This window comes from Xyrauchen texanus, chromosome 38 (assembly GCF_025860055.1).
Source record: "Xyrauchen texanus isolate HMW12.3.18 chromosome 38, RBS_HiC_50CHRs, whole genome shotgun sequence".
NCBI classification, from domain to species: domain Eukaryota; kingdom Metazoa; phylum Chordata; class Actinopteri; order Cypriniformes; family Catostomidae; genus Xyrauchen; species Xyrauchen texanus.
In genome coordinates, this window is record NC_068313.1 from 16,762,724 (window position 1) to 16,776,626 (window position 13,903).

Here is a 13,903-nt window from a genome sequence, read left to right on the forward strand (position 1 = left end):
TTATAGGGAGCGGCAGTACTGCTCACCCTAATGCAATCCCAGATGTTTTCCTTCAGCACAATGTAAACCAAGGCTTTTAGAACAATATCTCAGCTCTGTAGATCCATACAATGTAAGTGAATGGTGATCAGACCTTTGTAGCTCCAAAAACCACAAAGGAAACATAAAAATATTCTATATGTCTCCAGTGGTTAAATCTATACCTTCAGAATCAATATAATATGTGTGGGTGAAAAACAGAACAATATTGAAGTCCTTCTTTACTCTAAATCTCCACTTAAACTTTCACTTTCAAACGTGAAAATGAAACTAAACGGGCATCACATGTGATTTTCAGATGTAAAAGTGAATATTTAGAGTAAGAAAAAGGACTTACATTTCTGCACAAATCCTTCGTATTAAAAAGACAGTAAGAGTGCACAAAATGCATTTTTATTCAAATTCTAAAATTTTATTGGTTAAAGGTATTCATATAGCAGAGTGGAATGTTGTAAACCTTCTCTTGGCATTCCAACTTTATTATTTAATTATCTTTTAGTTTGCATTGATAAATGTATTTTACTTTATGGAAATACAAAAAATAAATCAGTTCTTCACATCCCTGAAGCCAGAGAGAATATATTTTCCAATTTATCCAAACAATGTGGGTGAGGAAAGGAACAGACTGCAATGAAATGTTTAAACATTATTTGTAACATTACTTACAAAACTGAAAAATGATCTGTTTATATATCTTCAAAAAAATGATTACATAAATATAACTGAAGAGAAAACAAAAGGGAAAAAAATAGCATGTGCTCAGTGTTAAAGTTGACAATGACACTTATGAAGAAATAATAGCTGAAGAGCAGAACATTTTAATAATGTGAATTACTGTCTCTGAATTTGGTCTGCACATTTAAAGCAGTGTCAGTTCTTATGTAGCACAGGCACAACTGATTTAATTATCTCACACGCACGCATGCACTCATTTGGTACTACAATGTTGGGTCTGTTTAAGTTTCCATTAGAGAACCAGCATCTATTCTGTGATGATCAGATGTGTTCAGATCTCAATTAGGTCACAAATTTAAAAAGGTTTATCCATGCAACAAAGTGCAAGTATCCGTTTCTTCCTTTTTATTTATTTCTAGAGTTATAAGAGTTCTTTTGGGTTCAGTCTTATTTTATATCTGCAATAAGATACGATACTGATCTTCCCTTGATGTCTTCAGGTGCAGGGCTGTATTTCACACTCCTGTATTTTTGCTGGCAAGTGCAGTTTAGTATTGAGCAGCAGAGAGTCCAGTTTATATAAAGGCAGACTATTTTCCTTTCTCAGATAAACAGAAATACTGCAGCCTACTTCACAGAGGATGTTTTTGAAAGTACTGTTAATGTCCAGCACGGTCTCTGGACCATTAAGCTGGCTGGCAGGTAAACACAAACATCTTCCTCCTGGAAACATTTACAGGATCTCATACTTGTCCACAACAAATGACGTCTCAGTGGAGAATTTTACTGGACTGCCTCCTTCCACATGCGTCACCTTGCCAACCTGCAGAAACAGAACAACAGATGTAAAGCCATGATCTGTCTCACTTTTACTATTTTCTATACATGGTTGAATTTCCTTGAATTTTCCAGGCCTTTGTGATCGCTGAATACAGATTTTAAAAAGATCTTTTTTTAAGAACTGAACAAATAAAGTTACTGTATCCCCATACCAAAACAAAACCACACAATCTCAAAATAAATCATGTATTACAGGCTCTTCCTTAAACAGGCAGGGGCACACATTCTACATGGCCTTAACATTGCTTATCAGTAAAACAGGCTAGGATATATGCAAGTTTAAGATTTGAAAAGATTTGATTCATAGCGTGGACATTTTTCCTTTAAAGCTGAACCTTGAGACAGACAGACAGGAGGAGGAGGAGCAGAGGAAAAGTGTCAGAGGGAAGTGCCCTCTGATGGGGCGATGAGCAGTGGGCAGCGGGGTAAGGTCAGAGTCACTGCCGTGTGAGGTGCAGCTGGACGGGTGTGTCTTATTTTGAAAGGTTTGAGCTTCACTGCTTCCAGCTGCTCATTCAAAGAGATGAGGGAAATAAAATGTGCACTCCTACAATAATCTACAACGTATTACAGTGTAAAAAATTTAAATTAAACACTGTCCTATTTCATCAACACTATATCATCATCATCAATTGATCATTAGTTATCGCTTATCATAAATGCATAAAAAACTTTTCTGCAACTGAAAACAATCAGAAGCCGCTGCATGCTTGGAGAAAATGCAACAATGCCGCTGTTCGCTCTGAAGGACGTAGAGCATGCATTTATTTAATCAGATCATAATCTTTTGAATCTGATAATCACATTAGGTCGTATCAATATTCCTGTCTTTCCACACCCAAATTTAAGACCTCTTTAAATGATAATTAAGACTTCTGTCGTATCATTTAAGACTTTTTAAGATCTTAAACTTTGGAAAACTGAATTTAGGATATTTTATGACTTAAGGATCCAAGGGAACCCTGATTTAGACAGATTTGTGTGTTCACGAATTCATTGAAAAGAACTGACTTAAAAGAATGATTCACTAATTAATCGGACCACACTATGGCTTGCAAGCATTTTTTATTTTAGACAAGAGCATTATTCCATTGGCCTGGAAAACACAATCTTAAAATTCCCTGACATTTCCAGAATTTCCATGACCTTGAGAATCCTGTATAATATATTATCTATATAATATTGTATAATATTTGTTTTATTGCTGATTTATCTTATGAAACAGTGACACAATTGCACTTCTTACCTGAATGTCACAAAAGTTGCGTTTGGAGACAAAAGAAACATTGATTGGGAAGAAATCATTGGGTTTGCCAGGTATACTGAACTCCATACTGCCACTCCTGTTCTTCACATCTATTACAGGCAGCGACCACTCAAGGATGTTTTTCCTGTTATCATGGTTATACTGCCCATCCAGATCACCAATTACAGGAGCGCCTACACCTGACCTGCAGAACCAAAAGTATGTTTCTATAAAAATATTAAAAAAATAAACAGTAAAAAAAAACTTTTGTTTAGGATGATTTCACAGAATATGAATATGCACTTACGGCACAGGAATAGTAATGACAACATCGTTGAGCTCAAGTCCCTCATCCTGAAGCTCATACTCAATATTGACATCACAGCCACTTTCACTTTCTGATGGCCAGCAGTTAACTGCGGAAACATTCTACACTTAAAGACATCTTCTAATAATGGAACTAAAATCCAAAGTGGAACTTAAGAAAATTTAAAGAGTAATCTTTTCTGCACAATCCTTGCATTTAATTATTTATTTATTTTTATGTAAGTGTTGATGTAAAGAGAAGACTCACTGGTTAAAGGAATAAGGGACTCGTCTGTGCTCTGTAACCTCCACTTGAGAACTCCCAGATCATTGTTAAGAGGGAAGGACTTCTCCTGGTTTTTCAGACCGATCAGAGACTCTGTGATGAACAGCTTCTTGTCGACATGAGGGTGAGTCTGAAGAATAATAAATAAAAAAAAAATAAAAAAACATGCTGTTCTTCTAAAAATGAAGCCACACTTTCCAGACAAATAAATTAAGATTATTGTTCTACTGAACATGTATTGTTCTACATTTATTTTTTATCTGCAAGCTATCCTTTTAAGCATGGATAGAATTATGATCATTTCAATATGACGTACTACTGTGAACCTGTAAGTCAATCGTTCAGCTGATGAAATATTGAAAAATATTAAATATTGAATATCTAATCTACCAAAATAAAAACTGAACCCTCTGAAAATGTTTTACAACAGAGTTTTACAACATCTTCACATGCTCACCCATGCAATATTTCAGTTATAATTTTTGTAAATGTATTAAAACTTTTTAAAAATTATTTTTATTTCATTATTTGTTATTGTATTACTTTTTTCCTAAGCATTATTAAATTATATTACTTATTTTTATTTTATTTATTTATTTAATAATTATTTTACAAACCCCATTTTACAAACCCCTTGTGAACCCGTTTGGGGTTCCAGACCATGACATTCATCCAGAGTGCTTCACACACCTGTAATTGGGCTCCTTTCTTGTCATTGTTGTTGACGAGTATGGAAATGCGGCCATATTTTTCATCTGTAACTGTCAGAGTGATAATGCCCAGAACCTCCATGTTCTGCAGCCCACCATCCCGACCACAGTTGAGAGAGATCTTCTCCTCTATCCTCAGATGTACACTGATGAACACAGGGAATAGAGGTCACAAATTGCCATTAATAATAATGACTAGCTGAACAAACACTGGCAACTGTTTGTTTACATGATAAGTGACAAATTAGAAGATTAGTAGGTATAAAATATTGATTTGTGTTGAAATTATGTAATCTGAGAAGGGAAACAAATGCAGAACAGCTAAAATTTCACCTCCGTTGTGCTTTGGAGTTATGTGAAAATGATCGACGACTCATTATTTCACCAATTACAAGTCTACTTGACAAATAAATGAACACGAAACATTGACTTGCATTGAAATGGTGTAATTAAGTGAGAAGAAATAAATAGCTGAACAGCTGAAATCCTTGCATCGTAGTTCTGTTGGTGTTTATTTAGTCATTAATGAACGTCTAACTGCTCACTATGCATCTTATTGGAAGAATACTGGCCAAATAAATGCACATGAAACACTGATTTGAACTGAAATGACTTCATTAGAAACAGAAACATTAGAAATTGCAGAGTGCTACATGACGCAGGAGAGACGGCTCGCAGAACAGAGCAATTTCAAATTTCAGACCGCTAGATGGTACCATTGAACAAACAGAATTGAGTATTCCAGGCCACCGTGTAATAAAAAAAGATCCTTATATTTCTATGTGCAGTATACAAACTTTTTCTTTAAGAAAGGGATTTTGAAATGTATGCCCATTTTCAAATAAATTAAAGTGATCGCAGCCCAACAAAGTAAAATAAATACATTTAAAAAACCCTCTACTATAAACTAGCCCATACTCTCTGTAATACGTAGTCAATAATATGATCACAATAGGATAACAAATTAAGTTTTGCATATGGAATTTGGAAATTAGGCAATATTAATCAAAGACTGTGCAACCCAATGTTGTATGTAATAAAGGAGTAAGATGAGAAAGGTCCTTAAAAAATACAAACAGCATGTGATACCTCTCTGTATTCACTGGAGGCTGAAGGACTTTAGATGCCTCTCCTGCTTTCCTTCCTGCACCGGATGTGGCAATGTTTTCTCCCTCTGACTTCAGTTTGTCCACAAAGTTCTCCACCTCTTTCCCTTTAACACCCAGCTTAAGTGCTTTACTTGGTCCACTGGGCCTACAGGATACATAAAAGTGATTATCTTATGTTTATACTGTACATATGTGTTCAGATGGTTTGATACGATCTACAGTTAAAGCTCAAACCTGACTGAAGTAGGAGCCACTTTAGACTTCTCTGGTTGTATTGTATCTGTGATGATCGAAGAAGATGTCACACTGCCCATTCCGGAGTTTCCAAAACCTCCAAAGCCTGGTGCTTTCTTTCCTGAACGTTCAGCATCTTGTCTTGCTCTCTGTAACTCTTTGGCCTTCCGTTTCATCTCAGCATTTGCCTCTCTTTCTTGGGTCTGAAAAAGTGAAATATTAAGAGAAAAATGGCGCTTGCCTGATTCAAAGTTTAAAAATGTAAATGTTCCCCTCATTCACTCACTCCTCTCACTTATTTACTACTTACAGAATTTTAAAGAACTGTCACACAGGTAAGTTAAATACAATGACAGTTCATATTGACCCCATCTTTAAAGCTCAAAAAGACAAACTACAAAAAAGCAGTATAAAAGCACTATAGCATCAGTGAATAATGACTTAAATTTAAGTCAGTTCTTCACCCAAAGCTATCATATGGCTTCAGAAGACATGGAATATTGTGCAGGAGTAATATGGACTACTTTTCTAGTTTATTGTATTTTCCGTAATATTAACCAAATTTTTTTTTTCATCGTCTGAGATGTCCCGCAACTACTCACATGCCCACAAAATTACATTTCATCAAACTCGTAGTAAAAAAATATCAGTCAGTGAACCAGGTAATTAGTGCAGTGCAAAGAGGATTGCAAATATCCGAAACTTAACAATTACTTAAAGCAGATGCTCTCGATGAAAACAAGCTCAAAAACACCATAATATGATGTGAAGAACCTGAGGCAAATCTTAACATAGTGATTGTTGACATGGTACTGAGCAGCTGAAGGGAAGTCGGGCTCCTGCTCCTGGGTCATAATGCCTGCTGTATGCAACCTCTGTCAGTGTGACTTGCAAAGAGATACGATTTATGTGTTTTTTTCCTCTCTACAGTTTTGACAAGGAGCAATTTACATTCTGATGTGACTTTATTTCCGGAAAATACGGTAATCCTTTTTGGGGATTGACAGACATGGTTACTTTGAAAAGAAATGAGGGTGAGTAACTAATTAAATAATTTAATTTTTTGGGGGGGTGAATGATTCCTTTAAAGCATAGAGCAACATTGCATCAGATGTTTCATCAAACTAAAGGGAACAGCTCACCTCTCTGACTGCCCTGAAGACTTTTTCTTCATGCGAGTCCATCTCAGTAAAAGTGCGAATCTGCGCCAGGTTAACATTCTCCCTGTAGCCCAGAGCTACAATCTCATCAAATGCAAATATGAGATCAAAACAGTGCTCAGAGATCTCCCCCTCCTCCAGCACGCGGCAATACTCGGGGATCTGAATATTCAGGGACAGACGGAGACCCATCATTTATTCAGAAAACATCTGCATAACGTATGATAACGCATGATATATACTTTTCTATGCAGAAAAATGAAGCTTTACCACTCTGGAGAAAAGCCTTAATGTCTCCAAGTCCTCCAGAATGTTGCTGTTTTTTGTAGTAATGAGAACCATATAGAGTTTTTCCAGGGGCTGGTAGACATAGCGTACACTTTCTGTTTCCACAAAAGTGTGTTGCTTCCCTGTGTTCATCAGTTTGGGAAAAGCAGCCAGCAGGCCCTCAACGCGGGTTCGCGTCATCTCTACGAACTGTCGTGACACTATGGCTTTTCCCGCCTTAGTGCACACCGCTGCTGCCAAGAGCACCTGCAAAAATAAGATCGATATAAAAAAATGATTAATATAAAAAACTACACAAACAACATACAATTACAATATGTTATCTTTATGAGTTTGCTTCAGCATTGCTGTATAGTTGTCAACAACCCAAAAACAACACAGCAACAAAACCTGTATATATATTTATACACACATATAGATTGCACATTTTATTTCATACTCCGTTTCTCGCTATTTCAATCACATTCATTTCACATTCTATTAATTTATATGATGTCATGAAATTGCATTTATAGTAATGACAGTATGTGTATGTCACTGTTTAAAAATGAAAGGGTTAAGAGAACTGGCAGCTCCACGAGTAAATGTTTATGGTTGAATGAGCGCAGTGCACATTAACGAGAGAAGTTGCATGGTGGTTTTATATATCTATTATATCGCTTCTAAAGACATGGATTAAACACTGGAGTCATATGGATTACTTTTATGTTTCCTTTATGTGATTTTTTTGAGCTACAAAAGGCCGATTACCATCCACTTGCATTGTAAGGACCAACAGAGCAGAGTTTATGTTCTGCTGAAGAAAGAAAGTCATACACATCTGGGATGGCATGGGGGTGAGTAAATGATGAGAATTTAAATTTTTTGGTGAACTATCCCATCTAATTAACTCTCTTCAAAAAAAAAAAAAAAAAAATGTTTTACATACGGAAACCATGCAAAACATTGTTTTACATTGGCGGAAACCATGGTTTTAATACAGTATACTTTATCCATATAGTAACCATTGTTCTACTGTTGTATTATTACAAATACTGTGGTTAAACTATGGTATTTGTAAAACCGTAGTAACTACAAAATTATGATTTTTATTGCCATTGTTTTTGTTTCCTGTATTATTCAAATGTTTTCACAATGAATATCATGGTTTATATATTGTTACTGTAGTAAAACCATGGTAAATTTATTTCAAAGAGCACGAAAACTATTGTGAGGGCACACAAAACTATTTTAAAAAAATCCCAGCCAGTGGAGAAGACATGACAAACTTTTTGTTTACATTAGTAAGAGTCTGTCAAACATGCTTGATCAACTAAAACTGACTGAGAAATGTATTCAAATGTGAGAAATACACTGCAAAATAGTAAAGCATTATTCCATGTATTGTTTCAATAAAAAGTTATTACATGAAACTTTCAACAATCATCAAACACTTTAAACTTTTGGGAATTTTAAAATGGTGATTTGCAGGCCTGTAAAAGTAAAAGTATATATATCTACATTTTACTTTTTGCATAAATGTCCTCTGTTGTAATGAAACAAAAATGTAACTTTTTGGCCATAATAACCATCGATATGTTTGGAAGAAAAAGGGTGAGGCTTGCAAGCCGAAGAACCCCATCCCAACCGTGAAGCAAGGGGGTGGCAGCATCATGTTGTGGAGGTGCTTTGCTGTAGGTGGTGCACTTCACAAAATAGATGGCATCATGAGGAAGGAAAATGATGTGGAGGTATTCAAACAACATCTCAAGACCAGTGGCAAGTTGTGGCAAAATGTCTTAAGGACAACAAAGTCAAGGTATTGGAGAGGCCATCAAAAAGCCCTGACCTCAATCCGATAGAAAATTTGTGAGCAGAACTAAAAAAAGCGTGTGAAAGCAAGGAGGCCTACAAACCTGACTCAGTTACACCAGTTCTGTCTGGAGGAATGGGCCAAAATTCAGCAACTTATTGTGAGAAGAGTGTGGAAAGTAACCCAAAAAATGTGACCCCAGTTCAACAATTTAAAGGCAATGCTATCAAATACTAACAAAGAGTATGTAAACTTCTGACCCACTGGGAATGTGATGAAAGTAATAAAAGCTGAAATAAATAATTATTTCTACTATTATTCTTACATTTCACATTGTTTAAATTAAGTAGTGATCCTAACTGACCTAAAACAGGGAATGTTTTCTATGATTAAATATAAGAATTATGGAAAAGCTAAATATAGTGTTAAGTATATAGTATAACTCTATATAGTTTTATAGAGTTAAATATATTTGGTGAAGGTGTATGTAAGCTTCGGACTTCAACTGTCTATATGGAATAGAACTAGAACATCTATTCTATAATAGAATAGAACATCTGTTTTAGTTATTCTTGGCTACACAATGTTTCATCACCAAGAAATTGATCTTTGTGAATGTAATCTCAAAATTATTATTATGTATATAAATATATATTTAAATCCTATCCAGTAATTGCGAATGACAGAAAAAGTCATGAACATTGTTAAAAGAATGTTGGAAACGTGAATAAATGACCATTCACGTAATATTTGTATTTTACGCCATTGATAAAAGCTGCCAACTTCATTCGAAGCCATATTTTGTGCAATGTATCGTATATAGGCTACCACACAGGTTACATACAGTCTGATGAGTTATAAATTCAACATTTATACTGTCAAACCCTGCTAGCTGCAGTCGTTATGCAATCTATACATATACTATCTATAATAAAGAGAATAATACATTAATTAGATAAATTTTTCGATGTGTAAATACAAACAGTACATTCATTAATTTAACTGTAATTACTCCTGATGGTACTTAAATTAGCTGCCTAGTTGTATCAGATATCAAATTCTCTAGCTAGCATGTAATAATACTTCAATGACTCCTGAAAAGCAAAGACAGATGAAAGAGACACTTTCCTGAAAGTGTCACTAGCAAGAGCAAGAGTTTGGAAAGTTTAAGGCTAAATGGCTGGTGAGCAATAATGCTAGCAGATAGCTCAGTCCTGCTAAAAACAATAAGCTGTCATACCATTTCTGTTCCCCTTTAAAAGATGATCCGTCCGTGGACTCAAAAACGGACCCTGTCTGTCCAGCTGTTTCAAAAATAAAATGCTCTGAATGGTGACTTATGCTCAGTGCAAACGGTAGCATGCAGCTTGACTCGTAATATTGGAAGAAACAGAGCCACGTCTCCACCAGAGTCCAACCGGAAAAAGTTGCGATGTGTCAGTGGCAGAAGAGAGCTGATGCGGGGGACAGATGGCGACATCTAGCGGTGGAAAATAGCGACTACTCATGCTCAGCTCAGTTCAACCAGCTCAAGCGGTAAAATCAACAACAGTAAGCCTGAATTATTTAATACATTATTTCTTGATTATTTTTTTGAAAACATCGTTAGTGCACTTTTAATGGCTTACTGTATAATGTTTCTCTCCTCACGTTTTCGAAAAAATGATAGTTTCATTTAAAATAATTTAATTGTTGTCATAATCTTTTTATGGGCATCTTTGTTATTGTCAATGGTATAAAAATATCCCTGAAAATGTTCATCATAATTTTCGTTAACAAGATTAACAAAGAACATGATGGTTTTCAAATAACATTAATGAATTGTCATTAACTTTTCATGCATACACGTACACTATTTTGACAGCAATTCACAGGGTGGGCTGGAACGCCAACAGGGGGTGCTGCAGCACCCTCAGCACCCCTACTTCCCGCGGCTATACACTCGCATTGTATGGACCTACAGAGCTGAGATATTCTTCTAAAAATCTTTGTTTGTGTTCTGCAGAAGAAAGAAAGTCATACACATCTGGGATGGCATGAGGGTGAGTAAATTATTAGATAATTTTCATTTTTGGGTGAACTCTCTCTTTAAGCCACACTTAAAAAGGATTGAATGTTATTGCATTAGATATTGTATATCAAACCAAGTGGTCCCATACAGAAACATAATATATGGCAATGTTCATACACGAGTTCACTGATATAAAATTATCTAATTTGAAAGAAAGACAGCATCACCTTTTCAAACAAAATACTTTACAAAAATGATTAAAATAATAAATGGATATTCAATCCAAAAACTAAGACAAAACACATTTGCATTAATAAATCCTTTTCTGTTTTTTAAATGTTAATGGAACATGTCAGTTTAATAAACAACTATACCTGTTGGACCTTGAGGGTATCGGATTTCATATGTCCATACCTTAAAAGAAAGAGCAAAAATGTCAAACATCATTTGTTTGCAGGTGCCATTTGATATTACATTTTTTATCATCTAATCCATTTTAAGTGTGTCTCCAGGGTCTAAATACTTTTTGGGGTCACTGTGAAGTGGCAAAAATGTGTATAACTTGGTATGATTTATTAGAATTGGTTTATGCTAGTTAGAAGCAGTTTGATGTCCATAGAAGACAACTTTTGGTAAACAAGCAGAAACAACCAATTATTTGTAGTTTTTAATGAGCATCACCAATGGTGCAAATTACAGTTACTTGTCAGTTATAACACATCACTTTAAAACATATGGTACAAACTAAAACAAATTGTGAATTACAGTAATCAACAAAATGTATTATGTGGTGGTAATAATAATAGCCACACCCCTTCCCTCATCAGTCCAAACACAAATTACACCACATTTTACAAGGTGTCTGGTCATAAATGTTTGTGATCCATGACATGTTCTAGTTGTACCACTGACCAATTTGTTTAACTGTTTTGCAGAATAGATATGCAACCTCATACAGATTAGACACATGCATTTATTCTTCACATTATTGCTGTCCAGTAAATGGAACAATAATCAGCAAAACACATGCAGCTCAATTAGCCCATTGGTTTAGACCACAGTATCAAATAAAGATGCTTTGTTTATGTATATTGTGAACTTTACATTCAAATACACAACATAGCCCAAGACAGATGACTTTCCCATTATTGACCTATATACCCAACATTTTGACCTGTGTATTTCTAAAAACACACATCCCATTACAATTGCTTCCTCCCAAAGCCAATGTTACAATTACCATCCAAGTCTGCCACATGATTACATACATCTCTGCACTGTAGGCCATAAATATAACAAACCAAACAAACTCGTATAACAACCTGGGCTCACTGACCATTCTTCTGTGTGTTTTTTGTCTGATATTGTATTGTACACTCTAATTTGGACAGATATTTCTGTTTACACAACATTTTGAGATTCTACTGTTTTACGGTAAAGCATGTGATCTTCTGTCTGTTTTAATGGTGGCGTTACTTGATCTTGTTTGGAGACTAGAAGCAGACGTGAACTATCGAACGGTTTATTTCACTCCTGCTGGATTTTCTCCATAAGTGATGTGGCTCAGTGATCTCCAACAGGTGGCGAGGTACGCAAATGGTCAGCACCCCATCAGAGGACAGAGAGGAGGTGAAGGCACTTGGGTCCACACCAGCTGGGATCTTATACTTCCTGTAAAACTCTATCACCACAATGCCATGCTCATCCTGTTACAGAGTGACAGACAGCTAGGGTCAGAAATGAACCAGGTACAAAACAGTCAAAAGTTGCCACAAATGTCCCAGGTATTTAAAATGTGGGGGCAAAAACAAATCTAAATTTTTCTAATTTTTTATGTTTCATTTAATATTCATCATTACATTTGATTGTTACTCATTAATATTTGATATTTGGTATAAAATATATAATAGGTTAGTTAAAAATCATATCTATTTATGGAATATTTGCACACTCTCTGAAAAACAAAGGGTACCGGTTAAGTTACAAATCCATCACTGGGGTGGTAGGTACCCTTGTTTTGGGTACATATTTGTGCCCTTTTGGAGACAAAAAATGATTTATTTTTGTTCTCAGATTAACAAAACATGTATATGTACCTTTAGAGGTACACAATAGGTCCTAAGGGTACAATTGTTTATCTAAAAGGAGATATATATTTTAACTTGAGGTCCAAAAAAGTTCCCCTTGAGGGTAGCCTTTGCACTGTAGGCCTACCTTAAAAATAAAAAATTTAAATTCCTGAGAATGCAGCTCAATTTCTATTTGTATTTGATAATTAAAACCATGATCATTCTGGCTGAGAATGTATTTCAGTTGTTTCAACAGAAGTATTTGACATGCATGGCTGTCACACTGTGTTTCTATTTGTTGGGAAAAAGTATGCCACCAAAAAGATAAAGACAGTGATAATTTTTCCAGTGGGAAAATATTGCCCCTTAATAAAAATGTTTTAATAAAAATAAAAAGTGAATTTTTAAAACTTGTGACAGACACCATCTATGTTATTAAAGATAAATAACAACCATGGCACATTATATTATTGTAGTAGAAATGAGCAAATGGCCTACCAAGATTCATTCATAACATAACAGCAACATACAAATAAATTAATAAAGAATAATAATAATAATAAAGAAAAACGTTTACTTTGTTACCTGTCGTTCATCACGTTTTCCACGGATCTCAATATAATCATCATTGACCTTCACTGTCAGTTCTTCTGGAGTGAAGTGCTTTACATCCAGGTTGATTACAAAGCGATCTCTATCCGATCGCACCTGTGGATCAGAATAATGTCTGGCAACCAAATATTGCAAAAACACTGAACACATACACAGTTCTCACTGGAATCCATGGTAGCTATAATATGGAATAATTTATTTTACACACTATGGAACATGTTGTTAAAGAAAATTCTATAGATCTAAATGAACAGTGGCGAAAGGTTGCAAGGAGGTTTCCTTACCTCTGACATGCCAGTCTTCCATGAATTTGGAAAGCGCCAGAAATAAGGACGATAGTAAAACATGGTGTGCAAGGGTGAAAAAAAATCACTGTCAGGTAGGTGTTCCCCAAAATACTGGTCATAAAACCGATGTGGGAAGAAGCCTGGGGACCAGTGACGGCGATGCCAGGAGAGTTGGATAGGAATGTCCATTTTATCACAGCAGAGTGTTGTAGATGACAGTGGATCTGCAACAAGTTCTG

General features: G+C 35.4%; 2 protein-coding genes across 2 annotated transcripts; both read right to left on the minus strand.

The window, feature by feature from the left end:
* Positions 1-440: 440 nt before the first annotated feature.
* Positions 441-10,110, minus strand: LOC127631796 (coatomer subunit delta-like). Its single transcript, XM_052110142.1, has 10 exons — positions 9,926-10,110; positions 6,876-7,139; positions 6,588-6,767; positions 5,446-5,648; positions 5,192-5,356; positions 4,083-4,248; positions 3,375-3,522; positions 3,108-3,216; positions 2,801-3,005; positions 441-1,537 (listed from the first exon to the last, which is right to left on the minus strand). The coding sequence occupies exons 1-10, from the start codon at positions 9,926-9,928 to the stop codon at positions 1,448-1,450; spliced, it is 1,533 nt and encodes a 510-aa protein (XP_051966102.1). The 5' UTR covers positions 9,929-10,110; the 3' UTR covers positions 441-1,447.
* A 1,246-nt stretch (positions 10,111-11,356) lies between these two features.
* cryaba (crystallin, alpha B, a) lies at positions 11,357-13,903 on the minus strand. Its single transcript, XM_052110432.1, has 3 exons — positions 13,662-13,903; positions 13,351-13,473; positions 11,357-12,402 (listed from the first exon to the last, which is right to left on the minus strand). The coding sequence occupies exons 1-3, from the start codon at positions 13,851-13,853 to the stop codon at positions 12,190-12,192; spliced, it is 528 nt and encodes a 175-aa protein (XP_051966392.1). The 5' UTR covers positions 13,854-13,903; the 3' UTR covers positions 11,357-12,189.